The sequence below is a fragment of the Pavona decussata genome, unplaced genomic scaffold (genome assembly GCF_977016875.1).
Source record: "Pavona decussata unplaced genomic scaffold, jaPavDecu1.1 SCAFFOLD_115, whole genome shotgun sequence".
NCBI lineage: Eukaryota > Metazoa > Cnidaria > Anthozoa > Scleractinia > Agariciidae > Pavona > Pavona decussata.
Window position 1 is genome coordinate 391,175 of NW_028145529.1, and position 15,088 is coordinate 406,262.

At 39.5% G+C, this 15,088-nt stretch overlaps 1 protein-coding gene across 2 annotated transcripts in view; it reads right to left on the minus strand.

Moving 5' to 3' along the window:
* Positions 1–14,964, minus strand: part of LOC146469877 (uncharacterized) — a 30,735-nt gene extending 15,771 nt beyond the window's left edge. Inside the window, exons 1-8 of one of the 2 annotated variants that reach the window (XM_085122723.1) lie at positions 14,455–14,964; positions 12,289–12,531; positions 8,779–9,475; positions 5,478–5,881; positions 3,871–3,946; positions 3,168–3,364; positions 2,811–2,949; positions 2,107–2,362 (exon numbers count right to left, since the gene is read on the minus strand). In XM_085122723.1, the coding sequence (XP_084978849.1) occupies positions 2,107–2,362; positions 2,811–2,949; positions 3,168–3,364; positions 3,871–3,946; positions 5,478–5,881; positions 8,779–9,475; positions 12,289–12,531; positions 14,455–14,835 (2,393 nt within the window). In that variant the 5' untranslated portion in view covers positions 14,836–14,964. Of the gene's footprint in view, positions 1–2,106; positions 2,363–2,810; positions 2,950–3,167; positions 3,365–3,870; positions 3,947–5,477; positions 5,882–8,778; positions 9,476–12,276; positions 12,532–14,454 lie in introns of both variants that reach the window. The other variant, XM_085122724.1, reaches the window with a different exon arrangement.
* Between the last annotated feature and the right edge of the window lie 124 nt (positions 14,965–15,088).

Sequence of the window (15,088 nt, forward strand, 5' to 3'; positions counted from 1 at the left end):
ATGCTTGCGAGGCCCCCTGAGTCGCAGGAGACCTTTGGAAGTCAGCCATGTTAAGAGTGCTATCCGTCGCCTCGAGCAAGGTCCTTTGTCTGATATCCAGGTGGCTGCTTTGTTCGCTTTGGGTTTCTTTGGCTTCCTTCGCTGGGATGATCTGAGTCGATTTACTGTGGACAATCTTCAGTTTGAGGATTCTGATCTTGCCATATTTCTCACACAGAGGAAGAATGATCAGTTTCGCCAAGGCCCATGGGTTTTCATAGCTTGCAGTGATTCATCACCTTGCCCAGTTGCAGTGGTTGAGAAGTTTCTGAAGACAGGCAATCATGACAGGAAGTCGCGGCTATTCAGGTGGGTGTCGTCGACGAAGAAGGGCGTGAAGCTTAGGAGAGATCCTATGTCATATAGTCGGGCAGCTGAGTTGATTAAGGCCGAACTGCGGAAGGAGGGGCTAGATCCTGCCTTGTACGGAATTCATAGTCTGCGAGCTGGAGGCGCTACAACTGCAGCAGCTTTGGGCGTCCCTGAGCGTCTGTTCCAGAGGCAGGGCGGATGGCGCGGCGACAAGGCACGGAATAACTATATTGCGGAGTCTTTGGATTCCCTGCTTCTGGTTACCAGGACAATTCAAGACCAAACCTCATGAATTATAAGGCTGAGCTCGTACTGCTCAGAACCTGTTTTGTCCTTATGAAGTGATTTTTGCATTGTCTAGTGTCCTTACGAGACTGTTTGACTTTAGACATTAAGTTCCGTTCTGTAAGCCTTGCGGATTTTCATTTTCTTTTTTCGAATAGTATTTCGTTTAGTTTTTCACTCTATGCTTTATGCTGTTGCGGTGGTCGGCTTGACATGGCTTCCAGCGGTGTGTGAGAAGGGTGATTTTCCACTGGCTGAGTGAAACGAAAAAAGTAGGCTCGATTTCCGCCGTCTCCCGGGTCCGGTCTGTGATCTCATTTTCCCGAACAGCGGCTGGTAATCGAGCCTACGAAAAAAGTGGACAATGTTTTTCTCACACACCGCTGGGGGTCTGGGGATGGGTTTAGGTCATGTGACATCTAAGGCGGGCAGTTGTTCTTTGTTGACCGCCATTGCTTGACCTTCCCACCCACCCACCCTAGAGTTTTTCAGTTGGTCAATTCACTTCTGAACGAGTTAAGATTTTGTTTGATTTTTAGCGAGTTCTACTTTGATCTTCCATGTATACTTGTATATTTTGTGAAGCTGTTATTGTTATTGTGTGAATAAAGGTCAGGCTTGCGGTGGTCGGCCTGACATGGCTCCCAGCGGTGTGTGAGAAATATTTTCGGGAAATATTTTGCAATTGAGCCGCAAAAACAAATTAGCGAATCTCTGCCTTTATTCACGAGGCAAATACGCATACGAATTTCAAATGGCTTCGGTCAATATTCTATTATATCTTGCTGCACGAACTCTGCGGTGGTCACAGCTCAGAACCCTACGTTCTTTCTCTCGTTGTGGAAGCTGTTGCAAAACATAGACAAATGTTACTAGTATTGTCTCCGGAGGTTGAAGATTTTTTAACAAGGAAGCCTCCGATTTAGCAGTTGATAAATACAAAAATAAAGGCATTTATTGTGCGCAGCGAAGCGACGGCCAAAAAATAGCCGCAACTTAGACACATTTTAGCCATCCACTTAATAATTATTAAACTAACTTTTAAAAGATTTTAGCTTTCTCCTCATGTAATATTAAAGAGATTTAGAATGGTGTTTACGGCAAACGGCAAACGGCAAACATCAGATTCGCGTTTATGTTGTCTTGAAAAAATTAGTACATTGATGCGAATAGTGCAAAACATTTCTGGTCTTTGATGCTACCATACAACTACTCAATTCTCAGTCCTGAGAAACTGAAAACAGCAAGCGACAAATGAGGGATAATAATTATGGTCACGTCGTCATTTCTGCCATTTGCCACAAACGTAATCTAAATCTCTCTGGTGTTTAAAAACTTGCACTCATGTTCCATATTAAGCATCTCAAAAACTAGGAACCTGATAAAGCTTTACTTGGGTGCCTCCCAACAAACTTTGTTCAGAATGCAAAGACACCTACTGTGAGACAATTGATCAACTTTCAGACATACCAAATAACTGTTGAAAACACCATCAGTGCTTGGTAGAGTATGAAGGCAAATGAAATATAATCATTATTGTTGACAGTTATCCTCCACTCGCTTATCAGAAGTATAAGGTTGGCTAAAGTGGACGGAATCCAGCGACGCCTCTGTTTAAAGAATTCATCAAAATTGTCTGGGCAGTAGGTACTGTCCTCTGCAGCTGCACAGTATTCCAGTCGCCACCCTGCCTGGACCATTAGGGTACACATCCAGCGATCCTCACCTGAACAAACAGTTTATCATCTAATCAAAGGCTCCGTTCAAAAGGATATTAGTGGCAATTTTAGCCTCAAATTTCAAAATTTATCTGGACAAATTAACTTTATTTAATTTGGCATTGATAATGATTTGATATGATACAAGAAATGTCAGTACTTCCCTGCCGTAAAATTCCGGAAGTAACGACCCCCCGAAAGTAGCGACACTCCTGAAAATGAGTGAAGATTCTGCTTTACAGCAATATTCTAGGAGCATTTGTGACCAAAAGTTAAGGCTCGGAAAACAGACTTAAAAAGGTTAAAAAAAAAAAAAAAAAAAAAAAGCGATTGAGTGCAATATACCAATCAAAAGACGGTTGTTTTAAAAATACAAGAAAAAGGGGGAAGCCGTGCCCCCCTCGGATCCTTCCTAAATCCATCCCTGCAGCGCATGTTGGTTAGATCCTGACTTACCCATGTCTTTGGTGAGAAAGTCGAACGAGCTGTCAACTTTGGTGGAATAAATTGGAAGCACATCCCTCAGGGCAGTAGCTCTGTAAACACTGAAGCAACCAGGTGAACACAGCACGGAGCCAAGGACATGATTAGCCACCTAAAAATGGTAAGTAAATTTGGACACTTCACTCCTCATCATCCTCTTAGGTCTCTACAAACTATACAGTTAGTAGTTTTTTGCTTTCTAAACAGGTTCAGCTGGGAGAACAGCTGTTTCCATTTCCGTCACCGTTGTCGTAGTTCCCTAACAACACTTTCAAATACATGTAAACCTAGCAGAAAAAGGTAGAAATCGAAATAGGCTTAAATATGTACCTTTTGGAACCAATGCCCAATTGCATAATCAAAGATCTGGTACCACACTAAGGGCCCAACCCCTAATGGGTGAGTTCTCGCACAAACTGCGCCCACAGTGGGATCTCTGGCCATCAGATCAAGTAATGCTTCCACTGATTCATGAGTGAATTTCACATCTGCATCTGTTGTCAAGATGTATGTGTTCTCATCTGTCACTGTAAAAAACAAAGTGATAACCCAGGTCAGTATTAGAAGAGAGAGGGCTTACGAAATGTATCTCAAGGCCAAAAATGGGGGGGGGGGGGGGGGATTTACTAGACTACATTTGTATAGTATGTTAGCAGCAGGGAGGTGAGGAGACCTTTCTCTGGTTTGAATTGTAGGGTGGAGAGACTTTGAGAGGACCTTTTTAGGGTTGCAGAGAAGATGTTGCCTACTTCAGGCTACATTCTGGGTCATTGGGTTTTTGGCTCCAGGTATTAATATTTCTGAGATCTACGACTTACAAGTCAAAATACACAATGAGCAACCAAACAGAAAAAATAAATTTTATTTTAAAAACTATTAGACCTCTCAATCCAGAAGAGTTGGGAACTAGGATACTCTCAAAGTGAAAATTCAAATACAAGATAAATATTTGCAGTCCAAATTAGACTCTTATGAAATATCTAAACATTTCATTGAGTGTTCACTGTAAAACAATTAATATTTATTCACATACCCTCCATCAGCTTCTCTTTAAAATCCAGTACATAGGACATGTACATTACTTGACTCCAGCGCTTCTTGTTCTTTACCTGATTTTCACAAATGAAAATTCAGTGAATGGTCCTGAAATTCTGAGTAACTTGGGGAAATATTAAGGAATCCATGCTGCTTAGTGTTTTCACAATTTAGTAAGACATTTGTGGCACACTGGTTACTGATTTATTTACTAGTATGATTATTAACTAAATTAATATTGACCATAAATTGCAAAGTTTTTAATCTTTATAAAATAATATACTACTAACAAGTATTTGTTAATTATTCAAAAAGATTCCACAATAATCCCCAGCCTTAGTGAGCCACATGGTTCAAGGTGTAGTTGTAATGTCTCTCTTTCATGTGTATCCATTGGACAATGGGTTCCATGGATATTAAAACGCAAGCATGTATCATAAAAGTTCAATAAGCCACCCCACCCTCCGTCCTCTCCAACACATGTAAGTCTCATCCTCTAAATTGAGTTATTAAAAAAACATAAAAAGAATGCTTTGAAACTCAGAGAAACAGGTAGTCAAAGCCTTAAATGTGATTCCCTTGACTCCCCCCCCCCCACTCCACACGCACACACACACCCTTATGTATGCCCCTCCCAAGTAAGGCCCCCTTTTCGTAAAGCCGCCCCCTTTTCGTAAAGCCAGCAGTTAAATATACCCAGTGGGGGCTAAATACTTTAATTTCTAACTTTCTACACAGTGGTTACGATACAGTTAACAAATGATACAATAATTTATTACTTAAGTGTAGTAGCAGTACTAGGCAACATATACATGTATTGTTTGTGCTGTTCTGAGGAACCACAAATTATGGCAAAACATGTTTCAGATGAAACCTCATCCACTGTCAGTTGCTTACAATATAATAATAATATTATATTGTGAGCAACTGACAATGGATAAGGTTTCATCTGAAACATGTCAAACTGCGATGAAAACTAGTCTATAAATTACGAAGGATGTATTAATCAGTAATTGACACAGGCATAATCGGAAAAAAGTCCAAGTGCTCCTATCAGGAGTCGAACCTAAGACCTTCTGATTAATAGTTCAGATGCACTACCACTGAGATGCAGGAGACTTGTGGGAGCTAAGGCCATTAAACTAGGTTCATGGGACAAACATCCTGCATCTGCTAGGATTGGAATGTAAATGTGTGGCATACTGTATGTGCAATTGAAATAATGTGATGGCCTGGTGAATAAATGAGGATGTATTAATCAGTAAATGACCAGGCATACTCGGAAAAAAATCCGAGTGCTCCTATCAGGAGTCGGACCTAAGACCTTCTGATTAATAGTTCGGATGCTCTACCACTGAGCTACAGGAGACTCGTGGGAGCTATTGGCCACAAATTGTTAATAATTATCAGTTCATGTGAAAAAAACTCAGAACTAATTTTAGATAATTTCAGCCGCCAAAACTAATACACAAATGAATGCATATGTATATAAGGGCACTAGTGTGTAGTATGCAAAGGCCATTTTCTCTATAAATTCTAATGCCTTTGGGTAAACAGTATTTAACAATGTAGATAATAAAATAATGAATTAGCATTAAAGCCCACCTTTAAATTGTCTTTTAAATGGATGTGGAAAAGCATGCCACCTGGAAGTCTCCATCGCATTTGCATTCCATAGGGTGTTTTCAGCTTCATGCATCCAACAATGGTCACTTTTAGTGCCTTTGGTATCAAAGAGATCAACTGCAAGACGTAGTTATTCAAAACGTCTCCCTTGATTGCTCCGTCAAAGAATATGTGTGACTCAATTTGCCGTCTGGACTTGGCTCTCGCACAGTCAATGTCATGCAGAGAGTTGAGCAGTTGTTCCATCTCTTGTTCAACTTCATGGTACATGGTGGTGCAAATGTAAATACAGGAATTGTTTACAACTTCTCTGTATTTTATTTGATATTCGTCCGTGATTTCATTGCGTCGATTCAATAGAAGATGCTGCTCTAAGAGCACACCTAGAGAGAATGATAATAATGTTATTCATAGTAACCTCAATATTAATTGAAGGGGTGCCTGGAAAAAAGCCCTCAGTGACTTCTGATAAACACTTCCAACACCCTCTAAGGGGACTATTACCCAAGAAGAAAGTATCGACTTACAATTTAAGGAATCAAACAAGTCAGTATCCGAAAGTTAATACAGATAGATTCAAGAACTCTTACGTTAATCGCCTAATTTTTAAGTACAATTTAGCTATGTGAGCGTATTTTAATTGTAAATAACTTAGTTGTATGTACTTTTTACTCAACTATTGTGACATGAGATATGCATTTTTTATCTTGTGAGGAAATAAAGACTTTTATTATTATTAATATTATTATTATTATTTGCTTGTGAAACAAAAGGAGAATTTGGCTTTACATCAAAAGTCACTTAGGGCCTTATTCCACGCACCCCTTCAATTGCCATATATTGATGCGTAACGAGCATAGTCAAGGGGGGGACCATCTACTAAATGCAACACCTGGCTATAATAATATTCAAGTACAGAACAGATTCATGAATCTGATGTAATAATGATCCAGTTGTTTGAAACACTTAGTTACACCACAACTACATATTAAACAAATATACCTTACATATTTAACCCTTTAAGCTCTAACAGTGATCAGCATCAAATTTCTCCTTGTGATATCAATGCTTATTCAACCCCTGAAGACATGAGAATTAAGGATATGATCACCCAAGGTGAAATTCTTGATATTATTAATTTGTAACATCTCCCCAGTACATACTTTTATAAGAAAAGTATGGGGACAAGACGGGAGAATTTGTTCTTTAATATTATGGGTTAAAAGGTTATTAAGTTTTCCCAGGGTCCTATATGATTTTGAAGGATTCTTAAATGGAATTCTACAGAATCAGGATCATAAATTACAATGAGAAGCCAGTTTGTTGACCAGAATGGAGATCTTTAGTTTACACCCTAAGCAACACATGGTACTGTACATAGCATTATTATTATTATTATTATTATTACTAATTACTATTATAATTATTATTATTGAAACAAGAAATATGAGTGATAGGAACCGACGTTTCGGTGCATCTTGCGCCATTACCAAGGTTACATAATTAATAATAAAAAAGCGGTTTGTAACCTTGATAATGGCGCAAGATGCACCGAAACATCGGTTCCTATCACTCATATTTCTTGTTTCATGTATTTCTAAATCATTTCTTTTAAGATTATTATTATTATTATTATTATTATTACTATTATTTTTATTATTACAGGGATCGATGATGGTAATGACAATGATGAGGATGATGACGATGATAATGATGATGATGATGATGATGACGATGATGAATAGGAAACTAACTAGACATATATCAAAGACCCCTGTGAGCCAACTTGTGAATGCAGAAGTGAATAGTGGTAACCGTTAAGCAGTACTCGCATCAAACTACGCTACAAGGATTCGTGGACACCATTAAACAATTAAATTACACACACACCCTGATTCCTTCCAATATGCGATGCAACGCAAAGGTGGACGTGTGCGTTCTTTTGGCGATTTTGCGTGGTTGCCAATCGACAAAAAAGCGTCCAGTTTTTCTTCCAAGAACCTCCGTAATTTTTTTTCCTTGTGTTGTGTTTTTGCCATATGAAACTTGATACATGTGAACGACTTTGGTTACCTAGCACATGACCTAAATCTTCCTGTTTTCAGCATGGTAATATTCCTTTGTATGTTCAAATGACAGCTTCTGTCAGGTTTTATATCAGAAGAAGCTTTCAATCTTGCTAAAGTTGCTATTTTGGCTTTATGTTGTCGCTATGCATCAGCAAATTTTCCGTTTTTACATTTGTTCTGTTGAATCGATCTTATTGCTCACACTGGACCCCGAATGAAATTTATTGCGGCTTCTATTTGGTCGAATTTCATCTGCTAGTTCTGAGGACATGTGTTTGTTTACATTACGCCCAGTTGCCACATTTCATCAATAAAAAGAGAAAAACAGATAGGTCTTTTTATATGCCTAGGAAGCAAAAGTGTATAATTTTCACCACGAGACGACTTGCAAGAGATAAATTAAAGTTGATGTCAATTCTGAAGCGAACTTATCCAAGCACGTTTTTCAAACATTTTGCAAAAATTGTTTGGAATACGAAAAATCGGCTATTAATTTATAATAGTATTTTAGTACAAATTCACAATCAAACCTGTAATTATTTGTGTGTTGTATTCCTAGAAACACTGGAACATCACTAAGGAACCCAGCGGATTAAAAGTTTATTTGAGATTCGCCCTCTTATTAGGCTAATAAAACCACAAATCGAACAAAAATTTCTTTGCCATTAGCGCTTGATTTCCGCTGTTGAAACTGTCGAGTATCCCTTAGAAGTTCCTCTTTCGATGCACAGTTTCCAAGAGGTGTGTTTCCCTTCCAGAAACGCAAAATTCGCTAATTTCGACCAGCCCGAGTGAAATTCTGCAACATTACGGTCACTCATGCATGCATTCACTGCGCATGCCTGAAAGTTAACAACCCACCAAACAAGTGAAAACCACACCATTGCTATAACTGGTTCATTGTGGATGCGCGCATTCATGAGTTAAATGAGGATTCTAATATTTAACAATCTATAAGATCCTAATATACAGGATTTAATTACATCCTGTGTACAAGTTGGACACTATATGAATGCCAATAGGTATAATTCTGCGAGGATAATTTTAAAAAGACAACTCTGAAATGAAGATCAAAGCAGCCACACTTTGCTGCAAGCTTTTGCAACAGAGCTACGAAATTGGCATTAAGAATTAATATATAGTTAGTCATGATAGACTTGATTGAAAATTAACTTAATATCATTATCTTCATTATTTGTTTATATTCCTACCACTATATGTCGGCATCCAAAACAAGCTTGACTCCTTAGCCATGATGAAGCCCTGCTCCTTAAACACATAATAACTTCCAGAAAGAAACTGTGCCAACAACAATGGAATACCAATGGCATAAACAAAAGGATCGTCAGGTTTGCCGAATTCAAAAGGAAGTACAACATTTTTAATCGGTATCAATGCTAGGGCAATTGATATGGGCGTTGCCAAAAGAATTGGAAGGGCAAATGCTAATCTTTGCATGCACATGGAACAGGCAAGTATGCCTAACAAATAACCAATGAAGCTTGTGAATATTTGAGCCATAAAATGAGGAAATGCATAATGATCAGTGTTAAAGTCATCAAATCCTTTTTTTAACTTTTTTAAATCAGCTCGGTCATAGATCTTACAAAATAAAGCAGCCACAAATGGAATCATAACAAGTTTCCACAAGCTAGCGATGATAGCTGCTTTCCCACGTGCTGATTTTTCACTGACAACTGCATTCCCTTGTGGAAGAGAGTTTTCAGATGCTGCACTTAATTCCACTGTCGGTGTTGACATAGTGCCATCAAAACGAGTCTGGCGTTGTTGATCTGTGGCTGGTTCCATGAGAAATTTGAACATTATGGGACACCAAGCAACAGAAATAAACACAAGAGCTACAGGAATGATCCAAACCACTTTATTTGGTTCCTTCTCATGATGTACCTGCAAATAAACAGAGGTAAAATTATAATTAATTTAAACATTTGTAATTAATTTACCATGTTTCATAACATGCATAGATCCATGCATCCTTCAAAACAGCAGTTGTTGATGGGCAATAACTGGTTTTCGTAACTTGTTCGACTTTAGTCTTATTAGTTAACAACTTGAATGAGTAAATTGGAATTTAACATTAGAGCAGTTTTCAAGAACATGTTATATGCGCAGTTGCTTTGGCTCGGCATTACCGGTACTTTGTTCGAAATTCTGTGATTGGTTCGAAAGCAATGGAAATGGGGCTAACTGAGCAAAACAATATACAGGGAGGGGAGAGGGGGCAAGCAAGGTTTTAGCCAGATGGCCGTCCGGCCGTCCTGTGGACGGCCACTTTTTCAGGAGAAAATACATGTAAATAAAACATAGATCTTGTTGATTTGCAGTCAGCGATTTCATAATAGTTTCAACAAAATTACTTGATTCTCAGTAGTGATAGTGGAAACACTTTACACACCATCTCACCATCACCTTATTTCTACTTTTACATGTAATTAGTTTCCTTTGGTTCATTTTTTATTTCATAGGTGAATGTTGAGCTCTATTTTTTCCATTTTTGTCCGTGTAGAGCATAACATGTGTTACCGAACCGATTTCACCTAAAGGACCGCCAAGATCAACATCGGAAAAACATTGGAATAAAAGACAATCATGGAGGTGTTAAAACAACTGATGCATTCAGTGGGCAGAAGCAAGTACAGTTTCAATCCATTTTAGGTTTTTGGCAAAGAAAATGACGCATTTAGCATTCAAGTCCGATCAAAGAGTTTATCGACTGAAAATTGCGGAAAATGCACGTAAGACACTTCAAATTTTCAAACTTTTCTGGGGGAGCATGCCCCCGGACCCCCCTAGTGGGATGGGGCCTTCTCTCCCATGTTAGTTACTGGACGGCCACCAACAGAATCTTAGCTGAAAAGGCCAGCTGGGGGGAAGAGAAAACTGTTTTGTAAACATCTGCTTAAATGACCCCTGTCTTCTTTCTACTGTGTACATGTACTTATGACCTGAAATCCTGTATGTGATTTTCTATGTGCCCCTGACCCTCTCCAATATCCCTACATCATCAACACTACCTCACCAACACCTCCCTCACCAACACTTCCCTTACCACAGGTCACCAAAGCGTATGTGACACAAGTCACCATGCAAGCGTTATAAGAGTTTGTATGGCACTAAAATTAAATCGAAATTTAGACAATATTCCCACAAAAACCCCACAAAAAATATAATTAAGTCTGAAAAAGCTACCCTGTGTGTTTTGCTGTTTTTTCAAGGTTTCTTAGTGCTTCCAAAATGCCGTTTTGAGCAGTTTATCTCTCAGCTGAGCTGGTCCACGTGCATCACTGTAGAACAGCACTTAGCCGGAAGGGGGTGTGTGTGGTTTGTTGCATGCCAAAGGTTTCCTGTGGATTTCCCCTGTTGGGCACATTTTAGTGCTCGTGCTTAGGTTTGACTGTGAGTTTGTCATGACATTCCAGGGACATGGCTAGGTCGGTGGCAAAAATGGTACCCGATTTAAAATGAACTTTGTTTTCAATGAACGCCTGTGTCTCAATAAATGAACTTCTCCGAAAATGAGCTGTGCAGGGAAGGGCTTGACACTAACAGTGGTGTGCTGGCCATTGGCCTGTACAAATAACACTCTGGCCAGCAGAAATTTGGAACAACTGGCCATTTTGGCCAGAAAATTTTTCAAAAAAATTGATTTGATTAATTTTAAATTATTTGCGTACCTTACTAAGTGAACTTCAAATACTAGTTTCTTGGCTTTAAAACGAAAACATTTTCTAAGTTATGGTGCTACGATCGTATCTCCACCATGTAGGCGGGGTATTTTGTCTAAGATCTGTGGTGCAGTGACAGTGACAACATAAAGCATTCACATTCTTAGTCTTTGCTACCAAGGGATGCACAAACTTCAAGATCAGTGCACTTTGCTCACATGATATATCCACTTCTCATCACGATGTAGTGAAAGCTTGCTTTGCTTACAAACAGCTAGATTGTGGATAGTGTCCAAAGAGGTTCAAAACAAACTAAAAACGTTATTTGAGGTTGCTTATTTTGTAGCTAAATCTGAGCTACCATTCACTACCTATGCCAATCTTTGTGGTCTTAAAGCAAAACACGGAATGTGGAATTAGGGAATGCTTATAGCAACGATAAGGCTTGCATGAACTGTTTAGAAGTTGCACTTAACTAGTTATTTTAATAGACACGTTTGTCATTAAGATTGAGTTGCTCCTGCATGTGACCAGTGAAACTTACAGTTGGACCAGTTAAAATCTGACTGAGGTGGCCAGAGGGCCAGTAGTAAGTACTGCACAAAGTTAATTTCGAGAACTGCCAGGAAGGACCGCACATCATCCTTCTTGACATACGGCGAGGCAGGTAAGTGAGTGCCTAAGTTTCAAGCAAATTTTAGCAAGGTTTTCGAAGTGCTCTCCTCAAATGATGGGCCAAATTTCATTCAAATTGTCGACTTGCAGTTTCCAACCTTTCTGTTAACATAATAGAGTGATGCACATGGACCAGCTGCTGAGAGATAAACCATTCAAAACGGCGTTTGGAAGCACTGAGAAGCTTCGAAAACACAGCAAAACACACCAGGTAAGCTTTTTTTTCGATTATATTTTCTGTGGGTTTTTGTGGAAATATTGTTGTCTAAATTTCGATTTAATTTTAACGCCACACAAACTCTTATATCACACTTGCATGGTGACCTGTGTCACATATGCTTTGGTGACCTGTGCCCTTACCTGTATCATCAAGATTGCAACTCCTGCTATCTCTAGGATTAATGCAGCGATAAACTTGATCAGTTGTTTCCAAGAAAACTGCTCTTGACAAGACCTATTTTTGTAAACTTGCCATAGTACTGGGAAAATAAATACTGCATTCATCATGAGAATGCGCAGCCCCGGTGAGATCTCTGTTTCAAGCAGGATGACAATGGCAAAGAAGCAGAGGCCAAACACTTCAAGCACACCAGCCAACAAACCCTGAATAGAGAAAGAGAAAAGAAAAAATACTAATATCAAGAGACTTAGTTACACTGAGTACACCACTGGACACTTGTTAATGAAAATAATCACCTTCATTTGTAACCCTCAACAGTGTTTATAGCACAAGTTTTAGTGGGGCCGAGCATTAAAGTTCACAAACAAATAATTTAAATTGAACATAACAAAAATCCCAACTGGCAGGAAGCAGACTAGCTGGCTATTTACAAACACAGCCGAGGCGTTGAACTCAAGGCTACCGAGAATAACTCTAGCTAGTGGTCAGAGCAGAACTTGAGCCTTGCGACCTCTGGATTTCAAGTCTCAGGTGTCGTAACCACTTGACCACGCTGCCTCCCAAGATTAGATCTTTATCACAGATAAGTCATAACAGTGATGATCACGCTGATGCTACAACCATTGTTACACACCCTTTCCAAGATATCTGCAGTTGACAAAAGGCGAGGAGGCTAATGATGTGTATCAATCAAGAATGTGTTTCCCAAAATTATGTACTATTGCTTAACTTAACTAACTTGACTTCCAGATCAATTGACCAAACCACTTAATTTGAAGAGCTCATTTGCTCATTGAAATTCTTGGTTGTTTGACTGTTGTCTAGAGAAGCCCTCAAGCTGATTTTGATCTATTACTGTATGTACGAAAGTTTAAGAATATGCTTCACTGGAAATGTTGGAAGAAAATTGAGAAGAAAATTTAAATTTACACTTAATTCAAAAATACCAAAATTAAAAAAAAAAATGTTTCAAAATCAACATAATTTCCATAGAATGTGAGCAAAGCTCTGAAAATGTTTTTCACATGGTCAGGACTCGCTAGTGATTGAGATCACAATGAAACCTCATTAAATATGCCAATAAAAATGCATTTTCTGGTATAAGAAAAGAAAACAATTGCTCCATTGCTCCTAACTCAAAGTTTTATAAATTGGGGGGAGGGGGAGGGGGGGAGGCAGGGTGGATGGGTCTATTACCTTTTCAGTTTTTTGGGTGAGTATGTGGGTGGGTCGCTTTGGGGGTGGAACATCAGTTGATAATTGGAGCACTGGTGTGGATTGGGGGGTGGGGGGGGGGGTGGAGGGGAGGCACAACAGAGGAAAATATCCAGATTTCAGATGTTGTGAGGTGTACATCTGTGGGTTATCACTGCATTTATTACTTCCATCTCCTGTCAAAAAGAATCCCATCCCATGCAGGAGGGAGTAGTAATACTTTGCATTCCATTGCACTGCAGAATTCAAGTTGTTCTGAAAGCACAACTTTCCTGTTGCCTCAAACGATCCTAGTTGTAACCAGTGACAATCTACTGGGTTACGGCATTTTATTGCAACCTTTTTTTTTTGTTCCAGCAGGGCTAATTAAATAGCTCTTTTTACTAACAGTTGATCCTGCAGTCAAATATTCTCAATTTTATTTAAAATCATAATCATGCAAAAGAGACAAATGGGACCAAAAAAATGCAAGATCACACATCTGCCAATTCACATTTCAAACCACAGAGTCATCTCTGCAGTGATTGAGCCTAGCCTAGCCCAAGGCATTATGGGTATAGCACATCCACACATGGGCTCTCAACAGGAGGAATCTACCCCCCCCCCCCTCCCCCCTCCACCACCCACCCCAACCTCAACTACCTCTTTTGTTAACAATTGTGATATCGACAACCACAAAACTACGTCCATGATTAACCATACATGTCAAGGGATTATAAGTAAATGCTGCCCTTGCGAACAAAATATTTGAAGGTGACATAATAAACGGCTGTTTTACACGTCGGGCAAAAACTCGTACTGACTCGTTAAAAAGTGGTACAGTTGTCTGTATATGTAACCATAATTTCTGCAAAGAAATACCCGTGCTCTTTTGGGTCCAAAGGCACGGTCCTTATATAGAAATAACTTACCACCAAAACAGCTTTGGTACGAGGCCACTTGTGGCTCTTGCGGAAAAGACTTGTCCAGCAGGCTTTCAGGAACGTGACTGCCTCTGGTATCATTAAAGCCACAACAACCATGATGAAGATAGTTTCACGGTTCTTTCTACTTGAATTGTCACTCGAATCTTTATGGTAGCATGCAATGGAAAGCAAAGAAATTTTGCTGGCGACAAGACAAGTCAGCACGGAAACAAACAGGAAGATTCCAACTACCCATTTCACGACAGACAACCATACGGAAGGTCTGGGATCTTCGAGTTTTTCTCGGTCGACCTTCGCAGTTTGTTTGACTGTATATTCAATGTCCTGAGAGGATTCTGCATTCTGCAATCGCTCCGAAGCACTCATTGCGCTGCTACTTGGAAAAGACGACCCTGAACACTGGGGAGGCGTATCATTACAACAGCTTTCCCCATTTCGCAGAAAAGGAGGAAGTGAGCCCGCGAACGTAATTTGGCTTCCATTGGACTGGGAATTTGACTGGCGTGATATGTAACGTGAACCGTGGCCTTGTAACTCAATCTCTGCCATATATGGCGCTATCCTGACCTATCCTGTGTAGCTGGCGGTTTTGGTTCGGGTTTGGTGGCCCACGGAGCCG